This window comes from Channa argus, chromosome 1 (assembly GCF_033026475.1).
Source record: "Channa argus isolate prfri chromosome 1, Channa argus male v1.0, whole genome shotgun sequence".
Classification (NCBI taxonomy): domain Eukaryota; kingdom Metazoa; phylum Chordata; class Actinopteri; order Anabantiformes; family Channidae; genus Channa; species Channa argus.
Window position 1 is genome coordinate 37,653,844 of NC_090197.1, and position 20,075 is coordinate 37,673,918.

Sequence of the window (20,075 nt, forward strand, 5' to 3'; positions counted from 1 at the left end):
TGCTTTAAAGCATAACTAGCATTGTTATAAGTAGTCCCTGCAGTTTTAGAAAGGAAATTATAGTAAATGTTAACTTATTGTCAGTCAGTTTTAAGGTGATTTTTATTTTTTTTGTCCTTTCAGGTTATCTCGTAAGTTCAGGGTCGTCACAGCGAATCATTGTCTGTTGATTGTCATGTTGATTTGGCAGAGTTTTTACACTGGATGCCCTTCTGACGCAACCCTCCCCAATTTCTACCGGGCGTGGACCAGCATGGGAATGGGTGGTTGGGGGTTCAGTGTCTTGCCCAGAGACACTTTGACATATAGCCGGGACCACAAACCACTGACCCTGTGGACCGTGGACTACAGGGTCACCAACTGAGCTACAGCCGCCCTACAGTCAGTTTTAAGGTAACTGATTATACATGAATCTGATTCAGTGCCTCTGCCATGAATTCTACTTTTATAGGTTTTAATTTCTCAGTTTTTATGTTGAAACTATCAGAAAGGTAACAATTCTAATATGTGTTTATTGGTGAGGCCAAAGTGGGTAGTGGTGTCGTACTGGACTACATTATAACAAGAGATGGTTCTAATGTTTTGACCACCTCACTTTTCACCGGGAAAGAGCTACATTATACAGAATTTCCATTGTAGATTCAGTGGTGAGCATGAGTAGACTACGTAACAGATATTGCATGAGATATGTTTGTGGTAAATTAAACAGGATCTTCCTGCTCCTTCATCCCTCAGAATGCAATTTGATTATCTTACATCCTTATCAATTCAAGAGGGAGGAAGTATTATATGCCCCAGTGTGCATGGTGCATTGTGCTCAATCCATAATGAATGACCCAACATTCAATTAAAAACACTCTATTCATCATTAGCTCATTTAAACGGGTTAGTATGGTCTTGGTACCTGTGTCAAAATACATTCTAGCGTGTCTCAACAGTTTCTAAATATCTGGTTTGCAGTCTTCTTCTTTTCCTTTCGGCTGTTCCCTTTCAGGGGTCACCACACCGAATCATCTGCCTCCATTTAACTCTATCCCCTGCAGCCTCTTCTCTCACACCAACTAGCTTTGTGTCCTCTCTCACTTCACCCATAAATCTCCTCTTTGGTCTTCCTCTAGATTTCCCTCCTGGCAGCTCCAACCTCAGTGTCCTTCTGCCGATATATTCACAGTCTCTCCTCTGAACACCCCTTAGGTTTTTGCATGTCTTAAAGTCCACCTGCCTCTTGAAGAGACAGTTTTAAAAACACTTAAGAGCTGTAGGCAGGAGAAATTAGGAGAAGACTGATTGGCAAGCTGGTTGCTGTGGGAACTCCAGCCCAAAACAAACATTTTGTAAAGCCTGGTTTTATAAAATGTGGTGTCAGAAGCATACATTGTGATGCTCTGAAGTGGCCTTTAGTAGGACCAATAAATCATTGTATGGGCAGAAAGTGAAAGCAGACATGTACATGCGTACACAATGAGAATAGCAAATGCCACTAACAGTTTAAGGTTTGTGACCAACTATAATTTACACTGAAGTTAAGTAAACTGCAGAAAACTGAAAATACACTACACACATTACACGCTTGAAAACGTTCAGTTACACATGATTACTTCCATGTCACCAGTGTTTTTAAGGTTTGCATTTAACATGCAACTCATGAGATATTGACAATTTATTTAATTATTTCCTTTCAACTCTAGATTACACTTTATGATCTCTTCTTTTTCTTTCTTCTTTTGGCCAAGTAACATAATGGTTGTTTGGGCATCTCATTTCTCTCCTGGGTGGCTAAGTATACTCTATAAAAATGTAATGAATGAATCCTGCTCCTTAAGCATTGCAGTGGTTAGAGTTGTCATTTTCATTAAATGATCTGTTCAGATTGCAATTATTGCACTTTAATCTTCCAAGACACTTTGTATCAGGGCCACGAATCATGGCCAAGTAGAAATATTTTAAGGATTATCTTGCAAATGTTTTATAGTATTCAATGATTTATAATGTTGATTGCTCAGTATTAGTACAAACAACTACTTGATAACAGCTGTCAGCATCTCTAATAATGATTTTACAAACATTAAATTCTCATTGCTACAAATCCTCACACAGAAAGGCTTTGTGAGATTGATCGTGGGAACTCTTAGGTCATACAGAAGGTCCATTTGTGGTAAGTAATAGATGTTATTTTTTAAGACTCAAGGTTGATCCCAAACTCAGTGTGTACCACAGGAATCTCAGAACACCAAAGTCCCAGTAAGCGAGTCATGGGAATCACTCCTGTTTATTTTATTAGTTAATTGTCTGCTGAATTAAAGCAAAAATGAATATTGCATTTTTTATTTCAGGTTCATATACTGAAACTGCTATACTGGTAAAAAGGAATGTGGCTAATAGTCAAAGTCTAGAAAAGCATCGCATTAATAAGCCTGTGTGGATATTAAGCTCAAAATGCAATTTGCAGCAGTCACTCATATTTCCATTGCGGCATGGTTTCTGTTTGACTCTAGGGAATTATTTAATGATATCGCGAAATGAACAGCTATAATTCATGATAAAGTGCAGTCAATATTGCTGTGCCACCAATACCTCCTAGGCATAATTTTCTTTTCATATGATTGTTCTTGTGCTTGTTAAGAGCGAAGGATGGTGGGTTGGAGATAACATGCTTCTGGGCAGGCTTCTGCTAAGTAGCCTTGCTAATGTTTGTACTCTCAACCAAGATTGTTTTTTAATTTATGTTAACAATTATCTGATTTCCTAAATCTCTCTCCCTCTCTCTCTCTCGCTCTTAAGATATGTATATATATATATATATATATATATATAGATAGATAGATAGATCGATGGATAGATAGATAGATAGATAGATAGATAGATAGATAGATATATGTGTTCTGTTTTAATGAAATAACGTGTATAATGTGTAATGTGTATGTTTTGTGGACTATTGAATATTGATATTTCAGTGGAATCAATGTTTTTGAGAACCCAAATCATGGGATGTGATGTGTCTGCTAGTTGATTGATTTGTTTATATACCATCTTAAAACAAACATAGACAATGTCAAAGTCTTAATGTCTGAGTGTTATACTAGCTATTAAAGAAACTGCACATTAGATGCATTTGCATGATATAATGTTACAAAACAAACATTTACTAATGCAGTACACAAAAGGTTTAAACACAAAAGTAAAATACACTAAATTTCTGTTTTTTCCCCCAGGTTTTGGTAATACATTCTGTGTACAGGATTTTTTTTTTCTTTTAATGCATACATACAAAGTTAATTTACAAACCTTTTCTGTTCCTTTTACAAAGTATCTTTTTAAAAGACCTCCTGAAGTCACTATTGAATATAGTGTATATAACAGGATTTAATGAGCTATTGCAGTAACCAAACCAGAAAAACATCTTGAACAACGTCTCTGGGATACAACAGGTGTCACACACAGTAATAAGCGTGTATGTGAAAAAAAATGGGAACCAACAGAGAACAAACACTCCCATAACCACAGCCAGAACAAATGTGAAGCGTCTCTCTCTGTACTGCCTTCCTTTCCACCTGTTCACTCTGACACAGGGCTGTCCTTCTGGCTTTGAAAAGTTTTCTCCAGGATTGTCCTGAGCCAATTTGGATGTTCTCAGATCCCTCTTTGTCTTGAGGGAGCATAGGATTGCTTCATTACCATTAGAAGACGTTGGTTCTTCCTCTACATCTAGCCCATTGATCTCTCTACTGTCCCCCCCTTCCACCTCACTCACTGGTCTGTCTTTTTTCTTATGCGCATATAATCTACACCTTACATCTTCTATGTTGCCATTTTCTCTTGCCCGTTTTGGGGCTCTCATTCTTTTCTTGGCAATTTGGTAAATTTTAATATACACCATAATCATGATGACACAGGGTGCAAAAAAAGAAGCAGTGCTGGAGAATATGATGTACCATTTCTCCTCATTGATTTTGCATTCAGGGCTGTTCTCTTTACCCTTATCCTTTGTCATAGTGATAAGTGGAGGAAATGAAATGATGGCTGCCAGTACCCAAACTATGAAGACCGTACATTTAATCCTGCGTGGTGTCCTCCTTGCGTTGTACTCTGTCGCTTGAGTGACAGAGTAGTATCTATCCAGGCTGATGGCACACAGATGAACAATGGATGAGGTGCAGAAAAGCACATCCAAAGCCAGGTAGATTTCACACCACACTTTACCAAAGTACCAGAAGCCCATCAGTTCATTAGCTAAAGAGAATGGCATCACTAAAGTGGCAACCAGGATGTCTGCACATGCCAGAGAGACTAAAAACAAGTTCTGAGTTGCTCGCAGGGCTCTGCTTGTGATCACAGCAATTACTACCATGACATTGCCAAACACAGTAAGCAGAATGAGGATACCCACCAGGAGCGTTAGAGGCACAGAAGTCTGCACAGGATAAGGATGTCTGCCAGACAAAGTCGCATTACCGCTGGTGAAGTTAAGACAACCCATCAGGATGAGCCCTGGTATAGCTAATATTGTCTGAATGATGCTCTGTTATGAGGCTTGGAAGCTGTTCTTGGCAGCAGTCTATTAATTGCATCCATTCAGGAACACAGCATCAGAGGATTGAGTCATTTCATTGGCTTCACACGGGGATATTGTTGAAAAAAATAATCTGTGCTCTAGTCCTCTTTGTCAGTGAGAACATAGACACAGACAGGTAAAAATTACAAGATATATTTCTTTATATTAAAAAAGCAAAAAGTAATGAAGGGATTATGAAAGGATTTATTCCCAGATTCCCTCATCAGATCATTTCAAAAGAAGAACAGCTCTTTTCTTTAAAAATACTTCTGTATCCACTAACCTTGTGAAATACAAATTTGCAGTAAAGTCCCCATGGAAGACATTTCATAAGACAAACTTACAATGCAGGTAGTGCTGGCTCAGGCAGTTCTTTTCATCTGTTATGCATGAAACGAAGAGCACGTCTTTTATATGGGCTTGATATGACGTTGAGTATCTGTGGTGCTGACTCCACTTCAGTTAAAATGGAAATGGGCGGAGTTTATCTGCTGCTGGAGATTTCAATGAAAATTGGGATTGCTTGTTCCATGTATTTTGTTTTACTTGGCCTTTACATGGAAAATGTCCAACCAATTTCCAAATCTCATGTTGTGCTAGTAATAAATAATGAAATATTTTACCACATGAGCACAAAACCTCATGCTCTTGCAACCGTGCCTAAAAGATTTCCTAGGGGAAACAATGGATATTTTACTTGTACTGTACTTGTATTACCTCAGTTTTTTGGGTTTCCAGTGAAAAGCTTCCTTGATTCAACAGATTCAACAGCTAGAGTAGTTTTAATTTTTGAGGATTTGGGATATAAACAAATTAATACATCTGTCTCCCAGTCTCCATTTGGATTATATTTGTGCTTGTTTGATTCACTCCAGCATTTCTTCAGTTCTTTTCCAGAAAACATCGGTTTGTTCCTGTTGTATGTAAATGTATCTACATTGTTCTAAAATAAAGAAATTATGAATGGAATTGTTCTACAGATTCCCTCTGTTAGATTCAGAAAGAAGAACATTGTGGCTAATAGCAATCAAAATGGACATAACACACTGTTTGCAGACCATTGCATTTATGCAGAGACTTTTCTCAGGGGATAATACTGTGATTAAAGTTTGAATATCAACTAAAAACTGCTAACAAGGGATAAGTGGAGAGAAATGTAAAGGTCTCAGTTGATTTTCCCACAGCTTTGTTCAAACAAGTTTATGGTTAATTTAAGACAATAATCAGATTACATCAGATAATAACCACATTATGTAAAACGACAGATTACCTCAGACATTAACTAGATTACATAGGACAATAACAAGATTTCGTAGGACAATAACTAGATTACGTAGAACATTAACCGGATTTTCAAAGACAATAATCAGATTACTTAAAACAATACAGAGATTACTTGGACAGGACAATAATCAGATTGCATAAAACAATAAATCATAATACATAAAACACTATTCAGATTACACCAGACACTAAATATTATTTAGGACTATATACAGATTAAGTAGGATGATAACCAGATTACATATAAAAGTAACCAGATTACATCAGACAATAATGACATTACATGAAACAATGAGATTACAATAATCATATTATGTAAAACAATTCTATTATGATAATACGACTATCTAAGAAAATAATCAGATTATGTAAGGCAATAATCAGATTAAAATAATAAAAATCAGATTACGTAGGACATGAATCAGATTCCGTAAAACGATAATCAGATCACGATATCCAATTACATAAAAGAATAATCTGAATATGTCGGACAGTAATAGGATTACATAGGACAATAATCCAATTATGTAAAGCAATAATCGGACTACAATAATCAGATGATGTAAGACAATAACTTAGATTACAATAATCAAATTATGTAATACAATAATCACTGTAGTCACATTCAATAATAAAACATTCAGGGACACTGTGAAAAGCAGCAAAAGGTTTTAGGACCTGAGAGGCTCAGTCACAGCTTAGGGGGCCTGGTGGCAACATGGATCTTTTTTTCTTTCTTTTTTTTGCTTATCCCGTGAATTCAGGGTTGTCACAGTATGTTGATTTGGCGATATTTATGCCGCATGCCCTTCCTGACGCAACCCTCCCCAATTTCTACTGGGCTTGGACTGGCACTGCACAGCTGGGGATGGGAAAGGGCTGTTAGGGTGTTCAGTGTCTTGCCCAGCTGGGACTGGGGATCAAACCACTGACCTTGTGGGCTATAGACAAGTGCCTTTACCAACTGAGCTACAGCTGCCCTCACCCGAAATATTGTGGGTCATAGAGACTTCAAATGGTTTCAAGCACTGTCAGGTAACCGCTGATATTAAGCTAGTTAACTAGCTAACAGACAAACTTTAATTTTACAGGCAGAAAAAATGTTTTTGCCTTATGTAAAATATGTTTAGATAAAACTATTTATTAAATATTTTTAGCAACCATATTATTATATTTTAAACATCTAAATAGCATATGTTAATTCAGTTAATAATTCTATGTAAATAGTTATAATTGGAAATAAATTCAATAAGAGGTTTTGAAAAAAACACAAGTACAATGCAAGGATGTACAATTCATCAAAAATAGTCATTTAATGCTAAATCCTGCTTTTCTAGATATAAGTCAAGGTATGTTTTTGATCCCTTGTCGTCGCAAGCCAAGAAGGGTAGACGTTAACGTCACATCGTAGTTTCCCGAGTCTTACGAACTAACATGCACTCGCATAGAAATTTACCGTTTCAAATTATCATCCGTTTTATCGCGAGAAATGTGGTCACGAGCTTCCGGTGGGTTATTTGTGTACGACAGGAAGGAGAGGGTTGTTGTTCTTGGAAGCACTAGTTTGGAATAAATTTAGTTTGTATTTGAATGCTTACAGTATTTTATAATTAAGACTCATCTATACCGAGGTAAGAATGTGTACCGACCCGTTGTTTTGTGATTGCCCCGCTAGTTAGCGTCATTTATCGTACGTTACGTCGAAGAAAGAGGGCCAAGGGCGCTTGCTAACGGTTTAAGCTAGCGTGAATGCTGTAGCGTTTGCTTACACGTAGCGATAAAATGTTACCTACAGATGTTGAGTGTCTTATATTTCTTACTTTACGCCCTGAACATAGACTACAATACTACTTTGTGGGTTTCTGGTAAACTGAGCTAGCTGTCCTACTTATAATGTTTACCTTCTGATTTTTCTATCATTGCTAATTGCGGTAGCCATCTTTTCTAGAAAACGCTACTGTGTCTTGTTCCAGATGTCTGACGAGTTGGTGAAACAGTTAAGCAGCTACAAAGCCCAGCTGCAGCAAGTAGAAGTTGCCTTATCAACCGATGCAGAAAATGAAGACCTCCTTAAACTTCAGAAAGACTTGCAGGTTTGTCTGTGTGAATGAGGTCTATCAAAGTTACGGATTTGCATATAGAGCTATAGCAATTATTTTAGAAGATTACTCAAACTATTGTCATAGCTCAATCATTTGTTTAAAAAAGTCCTTTAAACTTGAACTTTTAGATTCTAGAGTATAATACTTAATTGCTTTTTCAGCGGCCTACAAGCATCTGATCTTTACAGCTTTCCGTTGTGATGAAATGTGTATTATATTTCAAGAAGCACTCTTATTATAGGTAAATATTATTTCTTAATATAATATATAATTGATATATAATAAAAAATGTAAATCTTTATTTTGGAGCCACTGAAGAGTCATTGCCATAGTGTACTCTCTCTCTTTCAAAACTGTCTAAATTAATAAAAAAATATTTTTGCCTAGTGACTATGCGAATAAACCCTTCCCCTCTTTTTTCCATTGACACTTTGGTTAAGTTTTTCAAAACATTTCTTCTACAGGAAGTCATTGACTTGACCAAAGACCTCCTGACTTCGCAGCCGACTGATGGTGCTTCCAGTACTAATGGCTCAGAAACAGTCCCCCTTAAGCACAGCTGGAAAATGGGGGACAGGTGTATGGCAGTATGGAGTCAGGATGGACAGTGAGTGTTACCAGCCTATTTTCATAAATACATTGCATGCATGCACTACAATTTGAGTTCTTTATCTGGCTTAGAAGATACTTTATAGATTAGGTTCTTCATACCTTTTTTTTTTTTAAGTCTTCTGTAAAATCGTACATCACTTTGGAGAATGTCTCCCAAAAGACAATGACAATAGAGATGGAGTAGGAAGCAGTGAGTTAAATCCTGAATTATAAATGCTATATAGTAGTTGTTGCCAGCTAAAATATAACAAGAAAGAAATTGTCTTTGTGTATTGAAGACAAAGAATTTGAACAAGAAGTACTGTATGTTTGTCACCAGTGTTGTATAATAGTTTTTATTTTGCTCAAGTAGAGCTTGAGTTTTGGCTCCTACTCACCTGCTTACAGACGTGATTCTTTGGCAGGGTGTATGAGGCTGAAATTGAGGAAATAGACCATGAGAACGGCACTGCGGCCGTTACTTTCACCGGATACGGAAATGCTGAAATAATACCTCTGCTGAATCTAAAAGCAGTAGAAGAGGGGAAACGCTTTGAGGAGGATGGAAGTATGAAGCCCAAATCAAGGTATGATATAAATACTGCACCTTGGCATGAATGCACATAGGTCTGTGTTTATACAAGTCAACATTTTCAGTAAACCACACTGACAATCATTAGGTGGACTTATGTTATTAGAGCCAGTATTATTGGCCAGCTTGGTTGTTTTCCCATTTATAGCCAACAAAGTACTCCTTTATTACTGTTCTATCTTTGAGTTACCTTTTATGTCCAATACTTTGCTCTTATATAATTGTGAGCAACAAATTTTTAAAGTGTATAGAAATTTAGAAAATAAAAAAAAAAAGTTTGTTTTTGGTTCTGTTTGTTCTGTTTACATTATAGACATAATTTAATTGTTTCTCCCCCTTGCCCATCCTTCTAGGAAAGAGCAGATAGCAGAGCAGCGAGAGTATAAAAAGAAAAAAGCCCAGAAGAAGGTACAGAGGATGAAGGAGTTGGAGCAAGAGAGGGAGGAGCAAAAGTCAAAGTGGCAACAGTTCAACAACAAAGCTTATTCGAAGAACAAGAAAGGACAGGTAGGTAGCTAATGTTTAGAGGGCATTTTTGGTGTCTCCTTTACTGCTTGATATTTTTTTTCCATAGCACTGGCTCTGTAGAAGATTACAACTGTGGAATTACACAGTTCAATAACAAAATGTCATAATCCATTGTTTTATAGTTGCAACCATTAATAAGAGCTTCTATCTTTTGTGTGTGTGTGTGTGTGTAGGTGAAGAGGAGCATATTTGCATCTCCAGAAAGTGTAAATGGAAAGGTGGGAGTGGGAACATGTGGTATTGCAGACAAGCCTATGACCCAGTACCATGACACGGCTAAATACAATGTCAGACATCTAATGCCCCAATGACCTTATATATTCTGTACATAATTATCCATTGTATACAGGTTGTATTAGTGTTTTCCATTGTGTTTATACATGATTTAAGTTCCTCAAGTAAAGAAAGCTTTGAAAGACATGGCTTGCACACTATTGCTTGAAATATTGATGTAGTTTTCTTATATATTATGTAGGGCCAAAAGATTATTCTTATAGAGCAGGATGTTTCCTGCACTGCAACAAGGTCACCTGTAATGTACGAACAGAAAGTGGTATTTTAGAAAAGTTGTAGAGTCTGGTGTTTGTGTCCACGTTCTAATGAGGCATGTACAGGCTGAGGTGTGTATAAACGTACACCTATACATGTGAGTCTGGACTTGAAACACTGAACAGTTTTAGAGGAATCTTCTCATCAATAATGGTGTTGATTTGAGATGCCTGAATTAAATTTTTAATTACTGTACATATATCAGTAAAATAAACGTTTTGTTTTCAGTTTTCTAAAGGATTGCTTCCACCTTATTGACTTTTTTTTTTTTACCTTTTGTTTTCAGTTCTTGTCAGTTCCAGTAGGTGGCAGTAAAGATTGATTTGTAGCCTTTATAGCATGAACACCACACTGCAGATGTTTAATTAAACAACCTATTACCCTATTGATATGTGATATACCAACTACAACGTGTCAGTGTAACACAAGTTATTCAAGTTGATTATGTGAACATTCATATTAGACACAACAGGATAAGACTGGTTTATGTCTGGGTGGTAGAAGTTTATTAAGATTCTAGGGTCAGTCATCAGGAACTGTAACAAAGTATTAGCAGGGGACCAGCAGAACATTTTGCAAAAGTCACCTTGGATGGCTGATTAAGCACAAGAGACAACATTCTGGGATGTGCTTGACACATTTTTTTTAACAAAATTTCTTTCATAGTGCATTTTAGTTTCCCAACTGGTTGGGCAGGGGAGAAAAGACACATAACAAAGAACTTTGTGCAATAGTCATATACCTATCTTAAGACACAATTTGGTGTTGATCTAGTTAGGACTTTGAGCTAAAATGTAGATACAGAGTCATCCTGAAATGAGAATGTCTTATTTGGTTTCATGGATTCAAACAGGTTAGCAGTGCAAATCTTTGTACTTTTTCTTTGCTACATAACAAAACGGACGTGGTAATAAAATTGAAATCTAAACCAAAATTAATTTCCTGTAGTGTTTGCTGTTCATGCTACAGACATTTTTTAAGATGTCAATTCAAAGTACATTACAACATCAGAAAGGCTACATTCAATAAACATGCACTGCATTTTTAAAAAATCAATTACAATCATTTTACTGTTGATTATTAACTGATAACGTGTCAGGAGCAAGTGGGGAAAAATAGCAAACTAATTTGGTGATGGACGGACAGAATACTGTGCTAAACTAAGCCAGCATTAAAGATATTTACCACTTGACACATTATTGCTTAAGCCTTGTGCTTGGACAAGTGTGGGAAATATTTTTCCTGTATTAATCATATTTAATCTGCACAGTGTGAAAGAGATCTGTCCTTCTTTGGACAAAACATCGAAGTATTGTGTTTAATATCTAGCACCGAATATGCTTTATATGGGGATTCATTTTATGTCAAGTAATTTGGTAACTATAATCAAAAACAAGGAAGAAAAAAAATTTAATAAATTTTTTTTGCATTCAAGTATAACTGAGACCTAGCTACAGTAATTAAATATACCAAAAATAAATACTATAACATACATGTAAAATAAATTAGAATAACAAGGGTGAACTACTCCCCTTGTTAGCATATGACCTTGTTTTATTCAAGAGGAGGAACACCACACGAATTAGTGATGGTTGTGGGTCCTAAAGCAGAGGTTATAGAAGTGTAAAATATTTTGGAATGCAGACATTGTAGCCCTTTCCACTGGCTTGTACACTGACAAGAAGTGCCTTTTGAATATATTATCGAAAGAAAAAGGGCAATGTTTTTACAAGGCAAATGGAAAAAAACGTTGGTAAGGTTTTAGCTGGTATTAGACTATTTTTTTTAGTTTTTGCTGGTTTCAGAGGACCATCTTGACTAAAGATAGAGGCTCCCCTTCAGTGTTGGACACTGGTTTGATGGGTCCTCTACAGGATCAGTATTGGTTGCAGGTATGGTTGATTCAAGCTGGTAATGTCTAAAGGGACATTCGGGGTTATTGGTTAAGTCAAGTTTGAAACACAGGAAACTAGGCTATATTGCCAAAGAAGTTAAATTTGAGGCTGTTTGATAAAACTTAGAGGAGCCCCTTGGTTTTTGGAATGAGACCATTTTATACTTTTAGACTGAGTTGAACTTAAGGCTGGCTCTTGGGTGGAGTGGAGGTTTCATTTGTCAAGGTAAAGGTGGGATTCAGGCTGGTTGTTCTTCTGAAGACAGTTAACCTAAACTGCAAGGGAGAATGGAGCTGTAGGCTGGTACTTCGAAAGGTAAAAGCTGTAAAAGACTGCAGCTGAAGAAAATGTACTGGCTGGTGCTTTAAGCAGAGAAGACCAGTTTCAGACTGCATGTCGAGTAGCCCTCATCACTGGCTGAGCTCTGTTGGCTGCTGTGGTCATCCAGGTCACTCACACCACTGGTGCTTACACTGTCCATTTCTCCATGGGAGAACTCAGTGCTTTCCACATCCACTTCAATTTCCTCTGCTCAAAACAAGATAACATTTTCTGAATAATCACAAGTTTAAATATCAGAATTTGTACTTCCCTAAGTCTATAAAGTGATTGATGAAACACATAAACACACCTCTGTCCGACTCTGAGCGATCAGAGTCCATTTGGGAGTCCAGACTGTCCATACAGACCCTTTCTCCATGAGTCTGCAGCAGTGCTAGCTGCCTCTGCAGGTGTCTCTGCTCTCTCTCTAAGGTCTCCAGCTGGTGCTGACTCCTCCGATCCATCTCCTCAAGTTTCTGGAAAGAGGGAATTGCGTTAGTCTTAAGAATTATTGTGTCTACATCTCTCTAGATGTTACAATTAACGGCAAAGTGTAAGCATGAGAGGATGATAAAATTGTCTCGTATGCAGTGATGTGATGTTGCTACCACTACACCGATTGTGAATATTATGTAACACTGACACATGCCATATTGTATCAGGTGAACATTTGCTTCTATAATAACAGGAGCAAGCAAAAAAAAAAAAAAAAAAAGACTGTTGGTCTAACTAGGTGTTGTTAGGCCTGAGTAATTTTTGATGCATGTATGTTTCCTACTGTCAAAATAATATTTAAATGACCCACTGTTTTCTCTTGGAGTTTAAACGGTGTGCAAAGGAGATTATTACTTACATGTGCTTCTCATGTAGCACAAGTTTTTGTTTGTTTTAACTTCCTGCACCCGTTAGCTTCATGCTGGCTGCACCTGTTACACCCTTTACTCTGCTACACACCCCCTGGTTCTAAAAATACAACACAGCAGCATTCAGAAGCCACATTTCCTGGACTTTAAACAGACAAGTCCAACAGTTTACATCATAGGTACTTTGACCATTACCCCCCACTGTGATAAACCTCCTCCGACTGCTGCCAGGACTACTTTCATATTTTAGCCTTCAGTTACCCATCAACTGCTTTCCACTGCTGGTGCCTGCACAGACTGGGCTTGAGAAAAGAAATCCAATTTTTCTTAAGAAAAATTATTTGTCTTAGACTGCAGCCATCAAGGGAGCCAGCCAACGTGTGGACTCTTGAGTGCTTTGACACTGCAGGATCATTTGAGCCTGTCGTCCGTCTCACATAGTTCAGACACACTCAGTGGTCCATTCAAGCAGGCAGCTCACACAATCTGGTGCTCTCAAGACCAATAGTTAATGTAGTAGTCTTGCAATATCCCATAGTGTGGAAGACATAAAAGACTCACCAAGGCTCAAAATCCTGGCAACAGCCCCTGGGAGATTTGTTCAAACGGACAGAAAAACCAAAACAAATAAAGCAGCAACCATAATGCCCTAATGCTAAGGCCAAAGTACCTTAAGGTGCAGTTCATTTAATGCTGCTAAGAAATCTGACTTCATGGGCGTGTCTGGAATAACTGCTAACGTAGTCACAATGAGGTGAGTGACAAACTGGTGTCAGTTCTATGTTTACATTCTACAATAAACTGAGGCATGGACCGGAGCCAAACCATTCCAAGAAGTAGAAAATCCAGACCATTCACTTCTTTTTCTGGCATTTAAACTGTAACTGCTTTGATTGCAAAACAGCCAGTACCTTTTTTTTCCCAACAAAAAACGTTAACCTAATGCCCCACTAAAGAATGTATGGCACTTTCAAGTTCAAATGGATTTGGAGTGAGCACAACGATAGTAAATTTGGTTTAGCTCTAAAAAAAAAAAAAAAACAGGATCAGTTTATTGACTAGTAAGGCTCACATTTTGCAAGCCATCACTCTGGGTCCCACAAAGAAGAAAAATGGATGCTGCGACCCTCCCCTTGTCTCTCATCGTAGTATTGCAGACCTAGATTTGCTGTCAATATAACATCGTGTGTTTTCGCTCAACGGACCAGTTACCCTCATTGAAGAGCAATGTGAGCAATAGGCAGACATTTCCTTTTGATTTGTGAGTGTTTTCATTACTACAGGAGGTGCCTTTGAATACCACACCTTGATATGTGCTTTGGCCTTATTGAGCAGTCCCAACGTGGTGTGGCGACTGCAGTCTGGTCCCAGAGGAATGAGGGACTTCAACCTCTCCAAACACAGGCGAAGATGTGCTCGTCTGTGGGAGGAGGCACAATTAAGTTGGGCAGTTTATTTTTCATGAGCAATATAAGACAATTATACATGATAGAAAATTGAAAGATAAATTCCCAGACTAATGTATTCTCACCTACTGCACTGAAGTCTGATTATAATATTTTCTCATTATCCAATTTGAATATCATTGTAGTTTTATTTATTATTATTTATTGGTCCTGTTCAATTGTAATTATGATATGTTTAATTCATCTGTGATGTAACAGTAAAGATATTGAAGCTTATGATGCTTCTGTTTATTTTATTTTGCTAGTTAGCCACAGCATATGACTCCTTTACAATTACATATAGATCTGTCTTGTCTAAGATTTAAAAGCTGCCAAGGTCAGCCAAATACTCAAATGTTTCTAACCCACCAAAGCCTCTGGGCCTTTGGTCTGAATGAATGTAGAAACTGGCAAAGGACAGTCACTCTCCTTTCAAATAATAGAATAAAATCTAGGTCAAGTTGTCATGTCATCTTTTCTCTCTGCATTGGCTACCATTTTGTAACTTAAAAAATAGAACAGTTTCAAATGAGCGTGCCTTCTGAAGATTCTCCCACACATGGCTGCACATTTAATTTTAGGAGAAATGTTTCCTGATATTTGTTTGCTGCTCAGAGCAGATGCTGCCTCATCCTGGAGCAACAGAAGCAAGCTGCTGTTAGATTTGCGGCCGGGAATCTCTCAGGAAGGAGCCCTGTTGTCTGAAAACAGACGGTTCCTGTTTGCTGACTGGGGAAATGTCTGCATGTCCTCCAGGAACAGTACTGCTACTGAGACTGCATTACACCTCCCTTTTATTTGCCTTGCAAAATGCTCACTGCTATTGTAAATTGCAGGTAAATCGGCAGGTTCTTGATTTTAAAAGCCTTTTTTGAAGTCCTGTGATGATATTAATCAGATTTATAGGCCTGCAGTACATCTCACATTGAAATGGTATGGTCAACATATTTAGCATAGGGCAAAGATATGCAAACACTGCAGAATAGAGAAGGCTTTTTGTGTATCAGCTTAAAGCTCCATTTTGGGACAGCTGGCTTATGAAATGTACTCCCTGTGTAGATCAATCCTATTACAGCAGTTTAAAGACAATTCTGTGTGACTTAAGTCCACATTGTGAACTTCTTTATGCATATAAAACAAATGTTGATTAAAGTAAGTCTGACTACCTATGTTCACCTTGTTTCATATGTTCCCAGGTTTCCTCAGTGTTACCTGTCAGTACTTTTACTTTTGTCATAACCCTGCATACATGAAGCTCTTCAGTCTAGTTTTACTCACCTATTTTTTTCTAGTTCATTGTGTGCTGACCTGTTGAAAATACAAATACATAAACAAAACAGTTATTAAAATACACCTTTTATAATAAAATAACACATACATGCTACATGTACAATCCCAATCTATCCCACACGAGAATATTGATATGAAGTTATTGATTTTAAAAATATTTACTGTGTATGATAGGATTTAATATGCCATAACAACATATATTTAATGTGAATATCTTATAAAGACATTAACATACCTATTGTGGATATTGTCCAGTTTCCTGTTCTTGAATTTACGTTGTTTCTGTTGATGTGCACTCTGGGCTGCAGGGTATGACGACGCATACCCATGCTCACATTCTGTTGTTGAAAACGATAAAGAGGTTTACTCATATTCACAATTTTTACAATTGAGCTACAAGCAAAATTCTTAGCAGATGCATGGATTTGCATCATGCATGTGACCTAATTTGGATTGCATCTTAGATTACATACAACCAGTGGGACACATACTTGGAATTAGAAACACCAAACTGAAATTCAGTTTAACAGCTCTAAAAAACTGTTTATATCAACAGACCTTTGAATGTTTCATTATTAACTAGGGTGTACCTTGCGTGTGTGTTCGTCAGTCTGTACCTATTCCCAATGTTCAACGAAAAAACTTGTAAGTGGATCCTGAGTAACAATGTTGTCAAAACACGTTTTTATTCCACGGTACTGTAGCTTGACAAAAAAAGCCTACACTTCCCATGAACCCATCCTCCCAGTAACATATGACGTCATAATGAACCTGCCTGTGATTGGCTATTTGCGGTGACTCTCGCGCTGGGAACATGTGTCCCGACCAATAAAAACTTTACAATTTATTCCATGTGGAAACCATGTGAACAACACATACAAGGAAGCTGCAGCTACCCCTGAAAACGATATCTGGGATGTGATTAACAATTTTTAGAGTAAACAAAACGTAAATCGTAGTTTGTATATGCAATGGGAGTCCACAATTGTTATTTATGAGTGGATTGGGATATTTTTAGTAAATAATCCAGAACGGAACCGTGACAAACCGAGATAAAAGATTAAAGGGAACAATTGACAGACTCAGACCATATGTGTCTAGTCTACATATAAACTATGGATGCACCGTTGCAGTGCTGTTGGGGAAAAAACAACTTTAAATCTTGCTTATTCAGTCCACAAAAGACCAGTTTAATGTGAGCAGACCGTTTAGCTGCAGGCGATTGTTGCAATAAAATCTATGTCGGTGCAGTTTCTTCCGGAATTCAAAAATGTAACGATTCTGTGACTTCCATGTCATATTTTATAAGCCTTGGGTCAATGAGACAGTAGTTTTACAGTAGCAGGTGAAATATCGCCGGGTGCAGTCGGGCCAGTTCTGTCCGCTGCGCGTCTTTTGTCGCCTTCCTCTCTATTGTTGTCTGCTCGGCGCATTACGTGTTAATATCCCATTCTGCCCGTGTTTACTTACTTCCGTTGTTCTTCTCGATATTTTCTATGTAATTTGCTGCATCGAGCAGCACTTGCACGTTCTTCATGAAAGTGTCGATTTGGTCCATTGCGGAACAGTTGGAGTATAAAACGTCGCTGAAAGAACAGTCGGACATCTCTCCGAAATCCTGCTGGTCCATGGACGCATCGGACTCCGACAGGACCTCCTCGGCTTTCAGCTCGCTGTGCTGTCGCATGTACTTTACCATTTTTACTTTAGCCTTTTTTTTAGGGGGGGGGGGGACTTTGACAAATAAGCAGCTCTGAAATCTGTCTCCTTGTCCCGTCTGTGCACTGAGCGGATGACTGAAATGAACTTGGCTGGATGAAAATTCAGTCCTTAGCCTCAGCCACTTGCCCTACTTGATGGATAATCCCTCCCACTAACGCAGGCACATTGCATTCATTGTCAAGTGTGCCATGATAAATCCTCATTATCATTACAGAGAGAAACAAATAAACTCATGTACAGTGACACTCTGAGATAGCATCTGCTTGTGTTTGTAACTATGCCGTTTTATTCCAGTTGAGATAAGCTGAATTATTATGAAAATAAAAGGTCATTATCACACGTATGTCTAAATATATGTAATCAAAGTTTAAAAAGTGAAGACCACATGGTAGCAGACAGTATCTGCCAGAGTTGGTCTCACTTATAAATATCTAATCAGTTGAGGCTTCTTTGTTGCCACAGGCGATCTGAACAGTAATGCTTTCAGGATCTGCCATTAATATCTCTTCACATTGGTATATAGGGACAAGTCAGGAGAAACGAGTGATGCTTTCCCCCCAGGGTGATATGAGTTTTCATGCTGTTTGACATTATATCTCTTTAATAATCCCATTATTTTCTGGAGCCAAGTGTTTCTTTAATTTTTTAGCCCCCCTTCTTCTAAATCAATCTAAACCCATGTAAAGATAACAAAGTAATAACCTCTCCCTTAGGGAGTGTTTTAATTCAACAGTCAGGATAATTTAAAGTGACCGTATTTTACTAACCTTTAAAGTCATTCTCCCATTGTAAATATACCCTTTGAAATTGAATAGAAATCTAGCTTGATGGTCAACTTCTGTTGTCCTTTTGACGCATTAAGAAGTCATTTTCCCCACACTGTGATGGATGGAGGAGGACAGACGGGCAAGGGCCTGCCTTTACAAGGCAAACCATGCGTGCAGGGCTGTGTTGTGCCTCTGAGACAATGGGTGCAGATGGCTGGCCCGGTGCAGATGTGGCCAGCTCTGTAACGGACGCCTGTGTGAGAGTACACCCCTTCCATGGAGTCTATTTCAGCTGCCTGGCAAGGCCTGACACACACAGTTGGTTCTAATGTGGTCACTGAAACAGAGGCACACACTCCAACAGGCTATATTCATGGACAGGTGCAGGTGCCTCATAACATTATCATAAATACAGGTCTATTGTTTTAAAATATGAGCATTTTCCTTTGGGTATTTCCCATGTAATCAACTCATGTTAATGGAGCATCTACCACCTATCAAACAACAATCTTAATGTAAATTCAGACATCCTCCACTGCTAGCCAAAATGACAGAAAAATGAAGTCAAACATGATCAGAGAGTCCAGTGGAGGGTGGAATCAGACAACATCTCACAGGAAAAGGCTCATCTTTGCCGTGAGATAGAACTTACTGACTGTGTTTGGAAAGCTGAGCTGCTGTAGGTTGGTGTAGAATGTGACCCCAACTGTAGTAATCTGAAAAGCCTGAGGATTATACCAGTGGCTCAGCTATCACAGAGGAGGCAAAGTCACACAGTGGTGGTGTGTATGTTCATAAAAGAATGTGTCAAACATCCCATCCCCATGGTCTCACACAGCACGGAGTGTAAGGCCTATCTTGCTATCTAACTATCTGTCTATCTTTGGAACTATCTATCTATCTAACTTGGTTGCCGTGTCTTTGCTGTTCTGATGCGATTCTCAGCCATGCTGGTCGACTGTTAAGATGACGGTCTCAGATGCTGCATCATGCAGCAGTAGTCCCCTGTTGTTTTAAAACAATAGCTGCACTTTGCCCTGAGGTTACAGCAGCAGGCCAGACGTGTGTCACCTGCTCCTTAGCACTGTCATGATATGGAAGCGCTCAGTGCTAAGCTGTATCATCCACACATCTTAAGGAACTTTCATGACCTGGACAAGGTAAGTAGATCTTTTTTTTTGTAGGCCAAATAACAATTAACTAACAGGTGCCAAATTGAAAACTAAATGTTCATCAGTAAGACTTCAAAATAATTTTCCAGATTTAAACTCAAGCAAGTTTATTAATCCCAGAGGGAAATGCTTGCAATATTCAATCATATACACTACATTTGACCTCATGCTCTTCTCCATCTTATAGGAAAGGTGTGTGAAGGATGTGGGTGGTGTGGGTCCTGTGACTCCCCCAACATGCACACCTGTTGGAGAAACCAAATCCCCTTTGTCTCTGTGGCCCCCTCTCAATGGATTACCATGACAATGGCCATTAATATCATGACTGAAGACTGATTATACAGCTTAACACAATCATTAAACAGAGTTCATGGTTTTATAAAATACAACTAGACATTTCTA

At 38.1% G+C, this 20,075-nt stretch overlaps 3 protein-coding genes across 4 annotated transcripts; 1 reads left to right on the plus strand and 2 right to left on the minus strand.

Annotated features, from left to right (window-relative positions):
* Positions 1–3,277: 3,277 nt before the first annotated feature.
* LOC137102672 (alpha-2A adrenergic receptor-like) lies at positions 3,278–4,684 on the minus strand. The gene has a single exon (XM_067482422.1). The coding sequence runs from the start codon at positions 4,475–4,477 to the stop codon at positions 3,278–3,280; it is 1,200 nt and encodes a 399-aa protein (XP_067338523.1). The 5' UTR covers positions 4,478–4,684.
* Positions 4,685–7,309: 2,625 nt separating this feature from the next.
* Positions 7,310–10,436, plus strand: smndc1 (survival motor neuron domain containing 1). 2 transcript variants are annotated; one of them, XM_067518369.1, is made up of 6 exons: positions 7,310–7,467; positions 7,810–7,929; positions 8,403–8,545; positions 8,955–9,116; positions 9,475–9,628; positions 9,823–10,436. In XM_067518369.1, the coding sequence occupies exons 2-6, from the start codon at positions 7,810–7,812 to the stop codon at positions 9,958–9,960; spliced, it is 717 nt and encodes a 238-aa protein (XP_067374470.1). In that variant the 5' UTR covers positions 7,310–7,467; the 3' UTR covers positions 9,961–10,436. The 2 variants fall into 2 exon arrangements, with proteins under 2 accessions (XP_067374470.1, XP_067374479.1); XM_067518378.1 differs by having other exon boundaries at positions 7,323–7,467; positions 7,785–7,929.
* A 15-nt stretch (positions 10,437–10,451) lies between these two features.
* Positions 10,452–17,873, minus strand: LOC137134012 (max-interacting protein 1-like). Its single transcript, XM_067518356.1, has 6 exons — positions 17,483–17,873; positions 16,248–16,350; positions 16,001–16,030; positions 14,583–14,697; positions 12,725–12,890; positions 10,452–12,621 (listed from the first exon to the last, which is right to left on the minus strand). Exons 1-6 carry the CDS (start codon positions 17,709–17,711, stop codon positions 12,458–12,460), a joined length of 807 nt encoding a protein of 268 aa, XP_067374457.1. The 5' UTR covers positions 17,712–17,873; the 3' UTR covers positions 10,452–12,457.
* Between the last annotated feature and the right edge of the window lie 2,202 nt (positions 17,874–20,075).